Source organism: Arctopsyche grandis, chromosome 9, assembly GCF_051622035.1.
Source record: "Arctopsyche grandis isolate Sample6627 chromosome 9, ASM5162203v2, whole genome shotgun sequence".
NCBI lineage: Eukaryota > Metazoa > Arthropoda > Insecta > Trichoptera > Hydropsychidae > Arctopsyche > Arctopsyche grandis.
The window spans coordinates 22594988-22615017 of NC_135363.1; the positions used below are offsets into that span (position 1 = coordinate 22594988).

General features: G+C 31.5%; 1 protein-coding gene across 1 annotated transcript in view; it reads left to right on the plus strand.

The window, feature by feature from the left end:
* Positions 1–2007: 2007 nt before the first annotated feature.
* Positions 2008–20030, plus strand: part of LOC143917313 (uncharacterized) — a 115985-nt gene continuing 97962 nt past the window's right edge. The window contains exons 1-2 of the mRNA XM_077438796.1: positions 2008–2052; positions 3977–4383. Coding sequence (XP_077294922.1) covers positions 2008–2052; positions 3977–4267 — 336 coding nt within the window. The 3' untranslated portion in view covers positions 4268–4383. The remainder of the gene's footprint in view (positions 2053–3976; positions 4384–20030) is intronic.

A 20030-nucleotide genomic window follows, 5' to 3' on the forward strand; every position in this document is an offset into this window, starting at 1 on the left:
TCGATCTACTCTATCGCGACGATGCACCCTCCAGGAAGAATCAAAAAGTTCAGCATCAAAAAATGATGAAGTCAACCATGTTTCCGTTAGTGCTACCATATCATCACAAATAGTAGAAACGGCTGAATTAAACGCAGCCAGCTTTGTCCTGAGACCTCGTACATTTTGGTAATAAATTACCAATTTTCGGTCTCCCAGTTTGGCGCGTGACTTTCTTTGAGACAAGAAATGGCAGTTTTGATTGAGCCAACGGAGGTTGAGCCAATGGAGACGAAACGGAAGAGGAAGCAGAAGAAGAAGCCAACACAGTCACAACAGAATCACGACTATCAGGACCATTTGAGCAGGCAGATGTAGGAGAAGAGGCAAACATCGACGTCACTGCGACCGTTTCCATAGAAGATTCACTAATACTTGCAGACGTAGTTTTAATATCAGGCTTCAAACATCTAGCAGCTCCCGTACAAACATCAGCAAATGAAACTCTTGGGCGCAGCTCTAATGATGAAACAACGTCAGTGGCAGACATAGAAGTAGTATTAGTATTAGATTTTATATTCTTAATGCTCATTCCCCAATCTTTAAATCTACCAAAATGAACACCAGCAGGCCAAGAACCAGCAGAAAATAACAGGCCAGCGACAGAAGCAGGAACAGATACCTTAAAGGATGTATAAGATCCTCGTGCATTAAGAGGGGAAACCACAATGCCATCCTTTAATCCACAGATGGCACTAACGTGAGTCAAAACCTCGTCACACGAAGTGTCCAATGAGAGCTAAATTATATTAGTTTGTTTTCAAAACTTTATTATTTACTAACTGAAAAAGATTATTATTAGCATTGAAATATTTAGATGGTAAACGTATTTATTTTTGGCAATTTGAGCAATTTATTCTAAGCTTTAGTACATTTTGCTTAAATAGTGGTATAAATATTTCAGTGTGTTTAATTGTGTTAGTTATTTGGTTTCATTGCGAACTTTGTCCTTAATAAAGATGCCGTGCTTCGGTCGCACTACTAGCGTAACTTTTTAACCACGATGTTTATATTTAACCTAAGGCTCTCACCATTCATTCTATTTCCTCTCCTGGATATTGTACGGTTGTCATAATGTGTCTCAGCTATTCAAAATTTTATGCCATAATGACATTAAGAACTTCCTGTTGTAACTATGTAAATATATTTGTCAACGTGTTGTAGGACATCTTAGTTTCTGTGTTCGTTAATATATGTACGTACATAGACATACATATGTATCTATGTATTCTATTATGCTTTGTATATTTACAAAATTATTTTATATTTTGAATAAAATCACACAGAGGTTCAAAGAAAAGTTAAATTTTTATGTAAAAGTTGATAGCATAATAATAAACCACTCAACTGTAATATTCCGTCTATATATGTATGTACCTATATATGTATTATGCCATATAACTTTGGTCAAATTGAAAACAAATATATTTGACATATAAAAATTTAGACGGTTTGCCCTAGGGTGACATCTATGGTGACTATCTAAAGTTGTACATATATAAATTTATAGATTATAAATTTTGAAATAATATTTTTCCTGAAGAAAAAGATCTTCGATCAATGTGTTTTGCCAGTGATAACGTATGGATGTGAAACTTTGTCATTAAACATCAAGATACTACACAAAATCCAATACACTTAAAGAAGTATGGAACGCTGTATGCTTCGCAAAACGAGGAAGGACAGGAAGCGGACGGAAAACGTGTGTGAGAAGTATGACAAGGGTAGTGGATATAATGGATAGCATGAAGAGATTAAAATTGCAATGGGCGGGCCACGTAGCCAGAATAATGGACGAAAGGTGGACAAAGAAGTGATAGAATGATTCCCGATAGAATGCAAAAGGCTAAAAGAAAGACCACAGGGAAATTGGGTCGACGAAATTAGGAAAATGGGTGGTTTGAGATGGATGAGAGTTGCGCAAAACAGAGACGAGTGAAAGCGTGTTGGAGAGGCTTTTATCCAGCAATGGCTATAGATGATGATGACGATGCTTCAAATAGAGGTGACATAGTGGGTAGGTTGGTTATTGCTGAAGGAGGAATTTGATGGAGGAACCATTTCAACAATGAAATCAAATTAATAAGAAAACTCTGATATAAAAAGATCGACCGTGGAGTCACACATCTGAGGTCTGGCACGCAACAGAGCCAGGGATAGAATCCGTTACCAAACATTCGACAAAAGTACTCGCTAACCACTGATCTAATATTGCTGATTAACATATACGCACGTTAGAGTTAAAGTGCTCTCATACACGACCAGTTTGGTCATACACGAACTATAGATATAGTTTAATTAATAGTCAAGAGCTATCTTCAAATTAACTGAAATAGTATCATTCTGATCTCTTAGTGGAAACGATTCCAACCAATTGACAATCCTGTCCTATATCTCCTAAAATTTGTGTGTACGTCATCTCATAATTTGTTGATATTTAAAATGTCCATAGATGTCTATATGATGTTTGTAATGTTTGATAGGCTTTAAATGTTACTTATTGTATAATGTTACATTCATGTACATGCAATGTCGACAATAGATATATCTGCATTAAGCCAGCAGCATAGCTCGGTCGTAAAGCTTCCGCTTAACACCGAGAGGCGCCGGGTTCGATCCCATGAGCTGACCTCGATTGAAAAGAATTTATTCCGAGTATATGATCTGTAGTACTGCTGGTCAGACTTGGATATTTGTGACTTCAAAACGATCGTTTACTATCAGAGTTTGCCAATTTCTCTGGATTCATTGTTGAAACGGTTCCCGATTAAAATTTGCTAAAATTATGTACAAAAAAATTTATGTACAATTCATAGATGTCTCGTTGATTTGCGAGTTTTCAGTGTCGACTTTTATAATAAAAATGCTATATTGTTTGTAATTGGCCAGGAAGGCGCAGTGAGGTTTGCCTGTACGGCCTTCCTGGTATAAAATGTAATAAAAATAAGATATATCAATAAAATATCAACGCAAAATATTTGTCAAATATTGGGCCTCTGCTAATCTTTACCTAGACATGTGAAAAAGTCAAAGATAGAAACTATTTGTTTTAGATCTGCATACATTGGGTATTGTTGAGTCACTTTTAGTCAGTATTTCTATGATATATATATATATGAATATTGTATCAGTAATTCAATATATGAATATTGAATTAGTATACATATGTATGTATATGTATCTATATACATATAAATGAATAGATTAATTAATAGATCTTTAGGTTTCGTCCACCTACTCGTCGCGTATTATGATATCCAATAATGTGAACGGATCTCAATTTTCTTGAGTTGGGGAACGAAACGCACGTAAAATTCGCTCCATTAATGTCTCGTTAATTTGCGAGTTTTTAGTAAATGTTGCATTGTATGTAATTGGCCAGGAAGGCGCATCGGGGCTACCTGTAAGGCCTTCCTGGTATATGCATATGTAAAAAATAAAATAAATAACGAAATAAATATGTATACAAATTTAAAGATTCAAGTCAGTGATCTGAAAAAAATTGTGTTTCAGTAATATGCGCATATGCTCGAGGGCTGTTTATTTTAAAATGTTTTAAATAAATGTGTTTATCGATGTATATAAAAGTTATGTAAGTTTTTTTAAGTGTGCTTTCATCGATTCCCTTCAATGAAAAAAAAAACAGAAATAAACTGATAGGAATAATTTATATATGAACTGACATTTAGATTGGTATATGAATATTTGAATATAACACGCGACAAGGATTTATTTAGTAATCTAGGATTTTGAAAGGCATAAATCTCTCGCTTTAGGGATTTATTATGATAGTGATGCATCCTGCATCCAAGTTGGATGCACTTGGATCCATGCATAAACAAACACACGTATACACATGCTTCGTCTAGGCAAAGTTATAAGCTCTCTCCTGCGCCCTATAAAGGGAAAGCTCTACGCGAAAGCTCATCTCGCGTAGAGCCCCAGTCGGTGGTTGGCCGTAGAGTCGCGCGGACGTAGGAACATCTACGGTTCTCTTACACCGGACACGAAACTTCACAACTGTCAAACTGTAGCCAAACTTACTGTAGCCAGCCATGGAGAGAGTTGGTCCATTCTCGAGCAACTTCCGGTGCGAATCTGGCGGCGGGGAACTGCACGCTCTAAACCAGCATCTCGCGCGAAATTCGAAATTCGCCATACCACCTCTGTGTTGAACATTTTTTCAAATCCAAAAAGACGAATATTGAATTTTAATGATATCGTTTGAATTGTTTGCGCTTTTAAATTGGGTTTAGTTCGTTTTTTTATTTTGAAATATTCCAGTTGAAACGCACGTGATTTGTTTATGGGTGGATCGTCTGGTCGGAGATAGTTCGTCATAAGGTAATTGAATTTAAATATTATACGTTAATCATATATGTATACATGTAGTTAATCATCTTGCGAATACGTATACGGGAAGATTTCTTAATTTAATTTTGTAACTTTTGCGTAATTTAATTGAAAAAGTTTCGTAATCAAATTCGGAATGGGATTATGACAGCGTTCATTATAATTAATCTCCAGATTAATCTCACTTCAAGTGGTGGAATAAGAAATCCGTTTCTTCTTTATATATTACTTTTATAATGATTGTGTGTGTTTTCGCTTACAAATATAATGAAAAGTTGCGATTAAAGCGTGTTTTTTCTAATTGCTCAAGTTTATGATATCAGAAAGCATTAAAAAGTCTCACTAGAGTTACACGTAAGCACGAACAAATTATCGAGGCAAGGTCAACTAATTATAATAGTTATATTTCTTTACACGCACCACAAATTTTTATGTAGAATTATATTGTATTTATGTGTATGTAGTAAATATTTGATTTTTGATATTTTAAATAGTATAAATCTCGAGCAAATCCACCAAATTTGTATGATGGATGTGTATTAAAATTAGTACACATATGTACATACATAAATATATATAACATATATATAGGAATTAAATGCATTTATTTTAAATTTATTATTTGCATATATGTACATATATTTAAAAAAAATACTTAGTACTAAATAGTAAAAAATACTAAATAGTACTGCAAGCATATATTTTTTTCTAGAATTCGTTATACCACATTAATCACTTTCAATAACGTGCGTATGTTGTATGTAGAATAATACATATTTGAAAGTACATAAGTGCATAGTTAAAAAATACATATTTACGTAATATACTTGTACATATGTATGTATATACATATATGTATATAATATGATCCTTAAATTGCAGAAATTTTTTAATTTAGCATAGTTTGATTTATGATTTTTGTTTCATCTAAATATTTTTGGTTTATTTTAAGCCAAAAATATGTTCTACGTTCACACACTGTTTTTTTTTATATTTTACCAACATGATATTCAATAATTTAAACGTATTACTTTCAGTAAGAATATATGTACGGTAAATATAAGGTTACGAGAGTCTGTCAATAATTTGTTGACTATTCAGCGTTCCGGACTTATTTCCTAGGCAGGTTTTTTGGCGTTATAAGAAAATAAATGTATGAACATATTTTAATTTTAACACATATTTTCATATTAAATGATTTCCATTTTATTGGTAGCGGTATCAAAGGATACGTTCATACATACATATGTATGTATGTATGTATGTATATTTAAACACTGAATTTTTTTGTATATAAATTTTTATGTTAATTTCATATTATAATGTGTTATTATCGTTTGTTATTATTGACATACATCTGTTATCGACCAAACCATAATTAACAATGGGTTTTTATAATAACATTCTGCTTTCAAATAAATAAAAAATTAAAATGTGTGTATTGGTTTCTATTATTGTACATTTACGCATTTTTTTGAATGTTTATAAATATACTGTGATCTAAGCAACATGCTATTATATACTTGGACGACTATATAATGATATCATCACGTAATGATTTTCAGACGTTTCAGGAACGAAATTGCGTAAATTAATTATTGAAAATACATATATTAAGGATTTGTTTGGGGTAGAAACTTTTGAATTTTGGAATACAATATAATGCTAGAACTTTTAAACATTCACAATTTGTACTGTGTCCTGACGACTTGCAATTCTTCAGAACTAAATATTAGAGCAATGTCAGATTGCCATCTTGGAGAGATTGGCATATGAAAATCGTCTTCCTTTCAGTGCTTAAAAGTATCACGTCCATATTTCAATCTTACATATGTACCTATACATTATCAGTGAGAGTTGTTGACTATATCTTTGCCAGATGGAAATTTGATCTTCACATAGAAGATATAATTATGCTAATATAATAAAAAATGTGATTGAAAAATATGAAAAAGTAACATTTCAGGTTCAAAGTATTAGAATGGAAATAATCATTTTATATATGAGTTATAAATCAAAGTGGTATAAATCCACTTTTTTATTTCTAGAAATATCTCGCAAAACATTAAATATAATATAATGTTTTGCGTTTAACCAAAATACGAGTATATTACTAAATGAATGTTCAATGCTTTTCGATTCAATGATTCAATGATTCGATTTGAAAAATTAGAATACATTAAAATTGAATTAACAATCAAAACTGCCGCTTTGACCACTTTTTTTGCATTTCGAGAAATATCTCGCGAAACATTAAATATAATGTTTTATTTTTTTTACATATGTAGACACCAATGCGCCTTCCTGAATAATTAATTACAAACAATACAGCATTTTTATTACATAAATCACTGTATTTCAAGAAGCTGGTGAACATGAAATTTACAATTAATTAATTAATCCATTGAGACATCTATGGATTTTTAGACTTACATATTTTTTTTACAAATTGTACATACAATAATACGGAAGATTTGTAACAGCCGGTAGGATAATTTTTAAGGAACCGTTTCAACAATGAACAGATAAAATTGGCAAACTCTGATAAGAAACGATCGATTTGGTCTCACAAAAATCCAAATCTAACTAACAGTATATTAAAGATTAGCCCGGCATCGAACACAAGAATCTCTTAGCGCTAAACATAAACCCAACCACTGAGCTATACTGCTGCATTGCGTTTAACAATGTGTAAAAATACTAGTGGCTTTTGTAATACGTTTTTTCTGCTTTCCCGAGATTCTGGATATATCGAATTAAAAGAAATGATAACAATTTATGAATAAAGTCAAACAGAAATAGTTAAATATAACGGCTCATATGTACATTTATATATTGTATGTAAGTTTGCAATCGTGACGTCACCGGAATAATACATCGAGCACGTTTAAACGATGAATATGAAAATGTATATAAATTTTCCAGCGCACGACTGAATTTTCGCGGCGAAAACGCCAATTTTCACCCCGCAAAACTTCCACTTGGTAACGAAAGAACGCTCCCCGGGGAGAAAGAGAGAGACGCGCCTCGCGTATAATTGTTTTAGCGCTTAAATTCGTTCGATCGCTTTCGCGAAAACCACCAAGTTCGTCCGATATCGCGAAAAGGTGAGTTGAATTCCCAAGAAGTTACACAGACATGGTTGAAAACGTGAGCCGGAGTCTCGCACGTTAAGGGTTAACGAGTTTTGTCAACGGCGAGTCGGAAAACTCGCCTCTATCCAGAAAGAGCTTTGAGGGAAAAAGCCTCTCGCGGGAACTCCGGTTTTATTTATAGACGAAAAAAGGGTTTCGGCACCGTTAGGGAAGGGGGAGGGGTCAGAGATTAAAAAAACGGGATGTTTTTCGATCGAACGCCGTTGATAAATTAACGAACGTAAAATTTGACGTTAACGAAGTAAATAAATTAACGACGTGCGCGACGCCCAAGAATTTTCCACGGAAATTTATATTTTTTTCGTTTGGGAAATTCTCAAACATCTAAATATTGGATCGATTACGACGAGTGCGATTATATATGTATGTAGACGTGAGAAATTGTAGACGTAGAATTTGAAATAGTTGACCGGGTATGTATGAGTGTTATTATGTATCGTGCGCCCGGGAATTTATGGGTTATTCGCCGTACAAATGGCGTGTTTTGTGCAAAAATTTGAATAAACTCGTGTGCGCGTTTAATCTCGGTAATTTGAGTGTACCCTTGTATATCTCGAAATTTTTATTGTCGCGACTATAAAAAATCTATTCGCTTGGAAAAATTAACCCGCAGAAATTTATTGCGTGCCTTTTATATTTGGAATGACAATAATTTAATTTTAATGTGTGTTTTATAATATTTTTCATCGGCGCCTGTCTACTTGAGGTAAATGTCTGATTTAAAATTTAAATTAAACGTACAAAATATCCGTATTGTACGTGATGAGTGAACGCAGCTTATGCTATCTTTTATGATTCAAATTAAACCCTTCGGCAGATTTGTACAATGTGATGGATTGTTTGTACTTGATAGGATTCATATACATAGAGACGTCTACTATTACTTAACATCATTATTGTATTATGTAATAAATATGATCAAGCTTATATATTGTATTGTTTCATATTTCATAATTCCTAAAATTTGAATATTAAATAGATTAGTTTTCTTTAATATTTACATATATAAATTGTAAGTAGATACGTATATGCATAAATATGTACATGCATTTAATAGGCCGGAGTGAAAAACGCGAATTTTGAATTTCCATCGAAGAATCTAGTGAAAAACTTGAATTGTATCAAGGAAATGTTAAGTAAAATATTTCATCGATTTTAATGTCTTTTGCCTCCAACCAATTGATTTTTCTCGACAAATTTTCTAAAAAGTATTTAAAAAAAAATATAAACGCTTAATTTACCCATAAATTTTGACTGATTAACGAGGATTCAAAGTCGCCGTTTTACCAAAAACTCCCATACAAATCTCACAACGCCCAATTGTATGGCGAAATGATTCTTTTCGGAAAATCATATTTTTTGTGTTCCCGTCATTATTTTAAAAATAAAAATCGTCAAAAGCTTCCTTAGTTATATATTTACCCTTAATTTTAATACAAATAATGACGAAATTTTTTATAAATTCTTAGAAATATAACAGACCAAAATATAATGTTTTATGTCAACATAGGGGGAATGTCATATTTTACCCGGTGACCGGAAAAATGCACTCGAGATAGTTCCACTCTCGAGACATCCATACTTTCAAAGATGCTCAAGGAGAACTAACGCAATAGAATTCCACAAAAAAGCGTCATGGGGTATTTTTATGTTATCCGAGGGTGCTAACCTTTTTTTTTGCGTAACTACTATTTGAGTGCCTTTGAAAATTAGGACTTCTCGAAACTGTGTTACTTTTTAGTGCAATTTAGTGCATCTTTCCGGGAACCGTTTTACCAAACATTCTTGTTTTTATGTTTAATTTGGAAGAATGTAAAATAATCAACTTTTTAAGACAATAAATAACTAATCTATGTATGTACATACATATATATGCTTATTTGCCGATTATAATGTTTGAAAATGAAACAAGTCACATCCCAAAAAATAAACTTCTATCATTTTGTACAATCTTTTTCAATCGATCAGGCAATATTATGATATCTTTCTTATTGTCTGATTGATGGAATGAGGCTATATATGTACATATATAGCTATTTTTATACGAAACTTTATAAGTAACGATTTTTTCCACCAAAAATAGCTTATTTCAATTTTATAATATCCACCACGTAAGCATACATACATAGATAAATTATGGGACGTATGAACGTTTTTAGTTTATAGGAAGTATATTTTTTTAGTTTTAAATTAATAAAAAAAAGTCATATGTATGTATTATATATTACATATTTATGTAATATGAAATATACATATAAATTAATGATCATATTAATTTTCTTAAATTTGACGAAGGTACGAATTTATTATACATTATTGTATCTACTTTTATTTTAATAAGCGTAATTAATTTTAGACTGGCAAGCTGTTTAATTTTGCTGTGGTGTTTAATTTTTTTATGTCTATGTAAAATTGTGTGTTTTTAATTATTTGATGAGGTAATTGAGGGTTCAAAAATATGTAATAAATTAATTGCATATTTAAGTATTGCAATAAAAAAAAATTCGACGGATTCTACACGTAAGCTAAGAAAATCCCGTCGTATTTTTACGAGCGACTCAAAAGTTCATGTAAATTATTGCAATAACCGATAACTCTTTGCTCGCTCGTTTTATTTACGATCGAAAAGAACGGCTTGGGCATTATGAATAAAATATTTTATATTGCATCCCCATCCCACGATCGCAGACTGTGTAAGGTACACATGTACGTATAAGCTAACGTGTATTTGGGGATCGTTTTGAATAATTCATTGAACAATTCAATACGGAAATATGGATAAAAATAGGAGCAAAATCGCTGCGAAATCGATAATAACCCCCGAGAGAACAATTCTTTGGGTCGATATTCGAAATATGTAAGTTGAACCGTTATGGTTATGGTGATTCGTGATATGTCAAAGGCCGTGTATCTCTCAGATGCTTTTAGAACGGACAGATTCAGATGCTCTCCTTTGCCGCTGAATAATTCCCTCAGGCTTCAAATTCATAGGGGATGGAAGGAAACGAAGAGGGATAAGTCACTATCATCCGTTATGCCAGATGCTTCTTCAAAGATAGTTCCTTTTGTTCTATTTCGAATGAAATGTTGATGAAACTGCGGTTGTATATAATTGCTTCTACGGTCAATTTTTTTCGATGCAAAGTCACATATACCTTTTGAAATTTTCAGACTTGGCTATTCCTAATGATATATTCTGGATTCATATAAATTGATTTAAGACGGAAGAGCCTTTGAAACACTCAAGGGATGATCTTTGGAATGTTTGTGTATTAGTTTTAAGCGTTGGGTTTCAAGTTTGAGAAATCTTTAGGGATTTTAGTTTCTTTTGAAAATAATTGATATTTTAAATATTATAATTGTATTACGAATAAGGCTTATTAATTGGTAACGTATTTTCTCGGAAAAATAATTTTAAAAATAATTTAAAAGCATTTTTATATGAATAATTTTTAACTTTAAAACAAGTTTTGAATCTATCTATCTATATACATATAATATATCATATGAAATATATTATATGTATATCAATGTATTTCATAATTAGTAAATTGAAAACTTTGATATTGATTAATCTAAAAGTTTATGACATTTGATGTACGTCTGTATATGTTTAATTACATATTATACTCTTATATTTTATAAACTGTGTACATACATATATATATATATATATATATATATATATATATATATATATATATATATATATATATATATATATATATATATATATATATATATATATATATATATATATATATATATGTATGTACATACATAAATAGTATGACATTAATAGTGTACTATCAAATGAATATTACTCCAGCGAAGTAAAAGCAATATGTGGCTTTTAAGACTAAGATTTCGAAACCTCCTTAAGCCATTAAGCCTCATTAAACACGAAATAGTAATTGAAATATGTAATTATTTCGAAACAATTCTAAATAATGCTAAGTTTTTGGTTTAATATGCATGTTTTATAGACAAATGTACATATGTTTGTGTGTATATATACGATACTGGTGTAATCCTTAATTTTATTACGAACCCGGCTTAAAATGGAGTTGAAATTAAATAAAATAAAAAAAATACGTACTATATTTCATTTGAGCTTGAATTAAAATACGACCGTGGGGGTATAAATCAACCGTGAATTTTAAATGCGTGAACGAAATTTGTAATGCCGACGCGAAAAGGTTAGAGTTGAGATGTTTTTTACACTTGAATTTTTTTTTTCCGTTTATTTCTAAAGCTCGAATGAAAAGCGATTCGTCGTCGAAGAAAAGCGTTAAACTCGGCGATAATAGACGGAGATAAATGTATTGTGATCTAAAAAGCGATCAGTGTAAATAATATTTGAAATTTTAAAACGCGATTCCCGAGACGTGATCGAATTTCGATCTTGATATCATCCCGAGTCTACAATATTTTATTATTATCTTATAGGGCTTAAGTTTTTCTCATATTTTTATACCATGTCTACGAAATATTTTCATCTCATAAAAAGAATAATAATATTTGTCTGCATGGAGTGAACATTTATCGAGTATCTAGGTGAAAACTGATCAATGTTCATTCAAGTATATATAATTTTATAAAATTCATAGTTGAGCTTTGTAAAAAAATTATATTGAAATTTGTTTCAAACAAATGCTTTCAAAGTATGATCGTAAAAGGTTTACAGATTCAGCATTTACTTTTCACATATTATATACATAGATGTATGTATGTACATACTGAAAAAATAGCATTTTGTATCACGTTGTACTTTTTCAACTTATACTCAATTTCAAATATTAGATCAAACTTATTACTTTGTCGAATATCATCGATCATTTTTCTTATCAATATGGGATAAGATATGGAAGAGAGGGAATGTCGAAGTATGTTTAAGCGTATATATTTTCGTTCATACTATACATTATAAATATATTTATGATAACATACACATATATTTTATTTGGTTTCAAAGCATAATACGCCTTACATACATATTTTCGTGTATGTATGCCTTACATACATATTTTAACGAAACTTTTAAGAAAGTATTTTGGCAAAGGATATTGTTTCGTCGGTTATCACACATTTTGATTGGTAAATAGAAAAAAAAATAATAGATTTATTAATAGGGGAGCCAATTTTAATTTTTAAGTGATTCCAACTCTGTATAGAACTATTTCACAAAACGATTTTTTACATATTTTTATTTTATTTAACATATAAATTTTAGACATAAAAAATCACATATGTATGTATGTATTTATATTCGAATACAATTATTTCACAGTGTATTTGAGAATTACTTAATACTTCGAAATAGAGTTTTAATTTGTCGAATCTAAAGATTTCAATAAATAAATATGATGAAAATACATGTACAATAATAAAAAAAAAACGCGAAAATAACATTATTCGATCAAAAGGATGAAAACGAAGTGACGAGGGAACTATCGAGAATCGACGGAAAAAATCTGGAAAATCTCGGAAAAACTTCTTAATATTGTTTTTATATTTTCACTCGTGTAAAAGTAAATGTACATATGTAACAAATAGCAATAGAAGTGCACAACAAATTTGTTAATAATATTAATAATATTTATTAAAGTACCGCAAATAATTATTATTTATTATGTTTATTCCATATGTTTTACATACATTTAAGTGCCTTCAATGCGATGTAAAAGCTTTTGAACGGCATATTTATGCACTCGTAAACAAAACACAAAAGAAATGCTGACGTCATCGAAAAACGCCTTCATACAGCACATATGTTTATTTCATTTGCATTTGAAATTCAAATGAAACATTAACAATGTGCGGAAAATCTTTCACAACACAGATATATACGAAATACGTACATACTTATGGGACGCAATAATGTAAAAATGAACGAGGAAAATTTATTCGCGTTAGGCGCTTTTTCGATACACGGTGAATAAGCCAGTCGGTCGAGTTTATTTTTATTTTTTTTATTATGCGAATATGGGGTTTCCCCATACGCGCGCGAGCACAGGCTCGTCTCTAGGGGATGCTGCGGCCCCATAAGCTTCTTCAAAATTTAATACACATCATCTTTGAGTTACGCGTTTCCAGCATCGACCTCTCGACGCAGGCGCTCGTGTGTGTTGGCCTTTTTTCAAATAAAAAAAAGATAATATTTAACATTTATAATATAATGGGTAGGCTTCTGTTGTATTATTTACGTGCATGTGAATATTTTTGGCTGGTCGCTTTGATAAATGGTCATCGCTATACAATGCGATACATATTTTATCAATACGCTTCAAATGGGTTGAGAATTCATTCAATTCTATGTATGTTGGCTATATTGTAATACCCATATAGAGTGGTTCATAATGCGTTTTTTATCATGCAAAGGGCGATAGAAAAAGTCATTTTGGAAATATATACATACATAAAACTTTTTAGAATTTTAATTACCATAGTATTGTTGCATAGGGGTGGATGGAGGATCCAAATAAAAGGTCAAAGTCGCTTCACAGCATTTATTGGGTGATTAAGGAAATCCACGCACTGCCAGTGCGTCGTCCAGAATGCCTTAATATGGCCTAAGTACCTGCTTATAAAGGGCAGGTCGCTCACTACATCTTCCTCGACGCGTTTGTTTACCTATTGTTATAGTCACGTATTAGATATGCGATCCCACGGTCTTGGCACGCAGTCCCACGCTTTCGCGCTGTCAGTTCTGAGAACTCTAGCGGGAAGTGGCTGGGTACCGTTACCGAACCATTAAGTCCATTCGGGGGTCTCCATTGTTTGCCGTCAGCACTTAAGCCTGGAGATAATCCTCGAAAACCAATTATAACGGCGGCTCCTTTAGCATATGATACAGTATCATTATACATATGTTGCCCCAAAACAACACCCATGGCCAAACTTTATTTTTATTTTTATTTTTTACATAGATACCAGGAAGACTAGGAAGGCTTAAATTCATAGAGACATCTATGGATTTAGACTTGTACATAATTTTCAAAATATTATACATCAATCAAATTCAGATATTTTTGACATAGTCGGAAGGGGGAATTTTGCCAATTTGATAACAATTTGTAACCGTTTCAAAAATGAAATCAGATAGATTGGCAAAATCTTACATTATCCATTACATTGATCACCTTATCAATAATGTGATTTATTTATTTAAAGTTTGGACCATTGTGGCATTACAGGAATTCCTAATGCGCCACAATGGTCAAAAATATAACAGAAAAGAAACAAAATAATAACTATACCGGGTAATAAAAATTTCAATTATAAAAAACATAGAAGGAAATATCTTGCACCTATAGCCAGTTCCAATTAATAAGAACCAACTGCAAATACAAAATATGATGAGCGCAGACTACCAGACAAATAGGTTAGAATGATATCCGATAATTTACGTTCACTAAGGTGGAAAATATCACATTCAGGCGCAGCAGCAATGATTTCATTAAGAAGTCGAATGACTCTTGGAATAGGAACCATTCGAAAAAGAACTGTACGAGCAGTAGGTACAACCATCAAATGATGATGTCTACCACGTACATAATTTATATATGTATATGAAATTGAATGTTTGTTTCTCTGTATGTCTCGTATAGCTTCCTAAATCACTCAACCGATTACGATGGAACTTTCTGGATTTGTTGTATGCATATCCGGGAAGATTATTAAGAAAAAAAATCAGGAAAAAAATCTTAAAAATAATATTCGTAATTAAGATTTTACCGACGCGAAAGTATAAATCGCCATTGTGTAGTCAACGAAATGTGTTTGTTGGCAAACGCGTGACCAGTTGGTTTATGACGACACGGCGTTGAAGAGACGTTACTCTTCAACCATCTCTTGAAACGGGAACGGGAATTGCATGCCTTATTCTGACATTTGCAACGCATGCCGGGTTCAGCTAGTTAGTGATAAAATATTTGTCGCCATCCAATTAGAAAATTTAATCAAACATGATATAAATTCACTGTATACGAAGATAATTTGGTCAAATTCATCAAACGACCGGCACAAAGGCTATTGAACCACTCAGTGTATCACGAGCGATATTTCAGTCGGACGGCAGGCAGAAGTCCCCGGATATAAATGTCAGCAATCAAAGTGATTATTTTTTTAAGTGTTGCTTTGAACTTCGACTCTGGTGATTAATGGGTAGTTTTCCAAAGGTATTGCGGCCATTACAAAGGTTCCGGGACGACCGGGGTGTAGGGCGGCGACTTAACCCTTTCCAAGTCGTTCCTTTTTTCCACGTCCCATCGCACGCGGGCTGTTAAATCCTTCGTGAAATTTGTGGCCCCGAGACCCGTAATTTAGATGGAGGCTGAGCATGGGGGGGGGGGGGGCTCAATTGTTAGCACAATCCTTCTAACGCTTCGTATCTTCGCCTAAATAATTTACGCACCCAAAACCCTTATCTGAGCGACCATGCAGATGTTTGTTTTATTGCCGTCTTGCCGATCGAACCGAGCACCTTAAACCTTTCTCCAGCAAACATTATATATTGTACAATATACATACATATATGTATATAAAGGGTGATAGATGTCTTGGGGAGAAGCCGCAGTGCCTGCGTAAGATGCGGCACAATAACGGAAAAATGTGAAATATTACAAAAAATATTTTTCATGATATAAATACGTCTAATTACACTTATTAATCCAAATGTATAAATTTACAGTTTTATTCGGTTTAAATTAAATGTCATTCTAGCCTATAGCACTTATTATTTATCTACGCACGATTTGTTTTTAAGTGTATATAATATTTTTATTTTATTTTATTTATTGAAAAATCAACAGAAAACAGGATGTACATAGATATTTATAAAAAACAAATAGTAAATATATAATATATGTAACATCCTAGTCCAATAACAGATTTTTACAAATATTATAAAAAAAATGAAAAAGATAAATATAAGGAAAACAAATGAAAAAGAAAAGAATAAAGGCTATAACATGACAAAATATGTAGAACATTGCATAATTAAACTATAGTATTAAAATATTGGAAAAAGGTTATAAAATAGAATATAAGAAGAAATTGAAATTTACAACTATATAACAAATGAAAAAGGTAAATACAAAATAAACAAATGAAAAGGAAAAGAATGAAAGCTATAATATGATTAAATAGCACATTACATAACTAAACTAAAGATTAAAAATATTGGAAATATTGGAAAAAGGTTATAAAATAGAATAGGAGAAGAAATGAATCAATCGGTCAAGATTCTCTTGATGTTAGACCTGAATTGATGTAGGGAAATACCAAATAGATCAACCTCATTCAGCTCTCCGTTAAACATACGATAAACGCGCTGCAGATAAGAATATTTTTGGGAATTAGTATTGAAAGGATCAAGTGAAAAAATTCTGAAATTAACCTTATTCAGTAAATCAGAACAACCAAGGAAACCATTTATGAGCTTAAAGAAGAATTTAGCATCAGTATGTCGTCGCCTGACAGAAAGATTGTTAAAAGATATGATTTTTAAAATGTCGGAAACAGTAGAATGGGTATAGGTAGGAAAAAGGTAGTGTAAGGATTTAATAAATTTAAGTTGAACTTTCTCAATACAATTAATATGGGATAAATAAAAAGGTGACCAGATAATTGAGGCAAATTCAAGGTGATATATACAAATGCAGGTGTGTATATCTAATATATAATTTCGAAAGAGACTTTGTATGTATGTAAGTTTTGGTTCGTAGAATTCGTGACTTAAAATTTAATAAAAAACATTTAAATATTCAAATAAATTTAAATAAAATAAAAATGTTCAAATAAATTTAATAAAATGTTTACTATTAGATTGTCCATGTTTAAGTTTTTTATATTTCAAATACCGAGCGAAGCCGGGTAAAATCACTAGGTTTTATTAGGGCACATATACAAAAGGGGAAAGTTTTTTGCATGTTTAATTTTGAGGAATTTTTTATTTATTTAAATTTAGACCGTTGTGCCGTTAAAAGAGTCCATAATGCGCCCCAATGATCGAAAATATAACAGAGCAAAATATATACATACATACGGAAAAAAATACATATTCATACCGGCTGGACATACAAAACATCCCAAAGTGAGGCCCAAACATTTTTTTTTTAATTTATGCCAGGAATGCCTATCAGGTAACCCTAATTTTTTTTAAACTTTTTAAAAATATGAAATATGAACGTGACAATACATACAAAGTGTATAAATAATAATTTTAAATATATGTTTAAAAAGCATTGCTGGTCAATTATGAGTATTTGAATTAATTGTAAATATCTATGTATGTACAGAGAATATAATACTAAAATTATAGTTCTGCCACTTTATTGTTTTACAAAATGTTATAGCTATTGGTTCCGGTCAATGTTTTTGAATCAAAAAAGTTTCAAGCAAATTTATTGTAGGTGTTGACTATTGCGTGACGAAATGTAAGGATTATTTGGATGTAGTTTTTCTTAATGGATTTAATCCACACGGGTAATTTTCTATAATTCGACATTTTTTTTGGACAATTTGTATAATTTAATAATAGTAGTACCAATAATATGTTACTATTATTACATTACCTGAGTATTATTGAAATTTGGAATGTCAAAAAACTATATACATACATATACATATGTATGTACTTAAGTTATATTCATTGAATATAAAATGTTCATTTACCTTATGTATTACATACATAAGGCAAATCTAGAATACACACGATAAATTTAAATTTCATACACATGACTAACGGTCGTGCAAATTGTTTGGCTCGGTTATTATCAACACTGAATTCACAAGATAAAATATTTTTTAAATTACTTTCATTAATTAAAAAAAAACGAAAAACTGTAAAGGAACTGTAGTAATTTTTTAAATTTTATAATATTCGAGTACGAGATTCGTTTGCTTACTGTAAGTATATATATTTCACGTTATCAAATACATTTTATCAATTAATAAATTACTAATTAATCGTGACGAATCTTTTAACAATAGCAAAATGTCTACCAATAGCAAATAATATTTCGCAGAATAATCTTATGTGGTAATAAAGCTTTTAGAACATATTTTCATAAAGAAGAATTTACGTTGAAATTGATATAACCTAAATCTAGTCAACATACTTTAAATAATTGAATCGACTCATATTTAATCAATATTTGAAATATTGATCTTTATTTCATAATCCGAAGGTTTTCTTACTGAAATATCGCTTTGACTAATTCATACAGTTTAAATGGTTCAGTCAGTACATGGTTTATTCAGTGCATGTTTCAAAAAAAAAAAATACAATCAATCGATACGTACGATTCATTGTTCAAAATTATTCAAAATGGTAGTAAAAAAAACATTTTAAGTTTTGCTAATTACAGAAGGCGACACTATTAATTTTTTTTTATATGAATAGGCTAAAACTCACAATCGTTGCAAATTCACACCTATTGATTCTGATAATGAATCTTAAGTTTATCCATTTGGTCATTTTTGAGACATAAATTGTTATCTTATCAATTGTTTTCTCAAAAATCTAATCGAATAAAAATATTTCCTAAAAAGGACAAAAAATGAGTAGGAAATATATGTCAACCACAACTCGGATATGTATCTGGTAAATACTCCAGGTATGTTAAAATTAAAGTATTAAAACAAAATGGTAGTCTAGTATAAAGGAAATTAGTAAAAATATATATGTAGAGATATAGAATATATCATGTTTTATCACTAGTAAGATTGACTTTTGAAATTAGTATAATTTTTTATTTTAAACTAAGCTTTTTAAACTAGAGCGCAAGAGCTATCGAATCAGTAAAATTTGACGCGTTCCACGTTGTCAATATTGTGATGTTCTTAACATAGTTATATTACGTATAACGAATTTAATTATACGATAAAAATTTATACAAAACTCTTGTGATGACAGGGATCCAAGAACTGTATAGGTGTGATGATTTTAGCGGAAATCACTTATTTTCATATCCGTACCAGAGTGCAGAGTTTTTATGATGACTGATTGATTTCACAGTTGATAAAGACTAAATGGTATTTACTTATGGAAGGGACAGAGAGTCATTCCAGAAAAAAGCGTCGCATAAAATTTTACATAGAAACCTACGACAGCTCATAGGGCTCCTCATCTGAAGGTAAAAGCGAAACATCTCGACTACTGAATATGACGCCAGATTCGCTTCCGCGTGATGCATAGCGGCCATTTTATATCCTCATATAATACATGGATTTTTTTCTAAAGTCGCCTCGAATGGCAGCCGGTCTTATGTGTGTTTTTCGATAACATTCGCATTAGCTCGCCCTGGGGACCATAAAGGACCCTATTGAGACGTTTCAATATGTCGGAGGCGACTTGTGACCCCCATTCGGGTGAAGAGACCTACCCCTAGGGTCGAGGACGGGGTCGAAATCGGCTACAAGCCACCAAACCCTACCTCTGAAACTATCCCCTCCAACTATCGTGGACTTTGGTAGTTT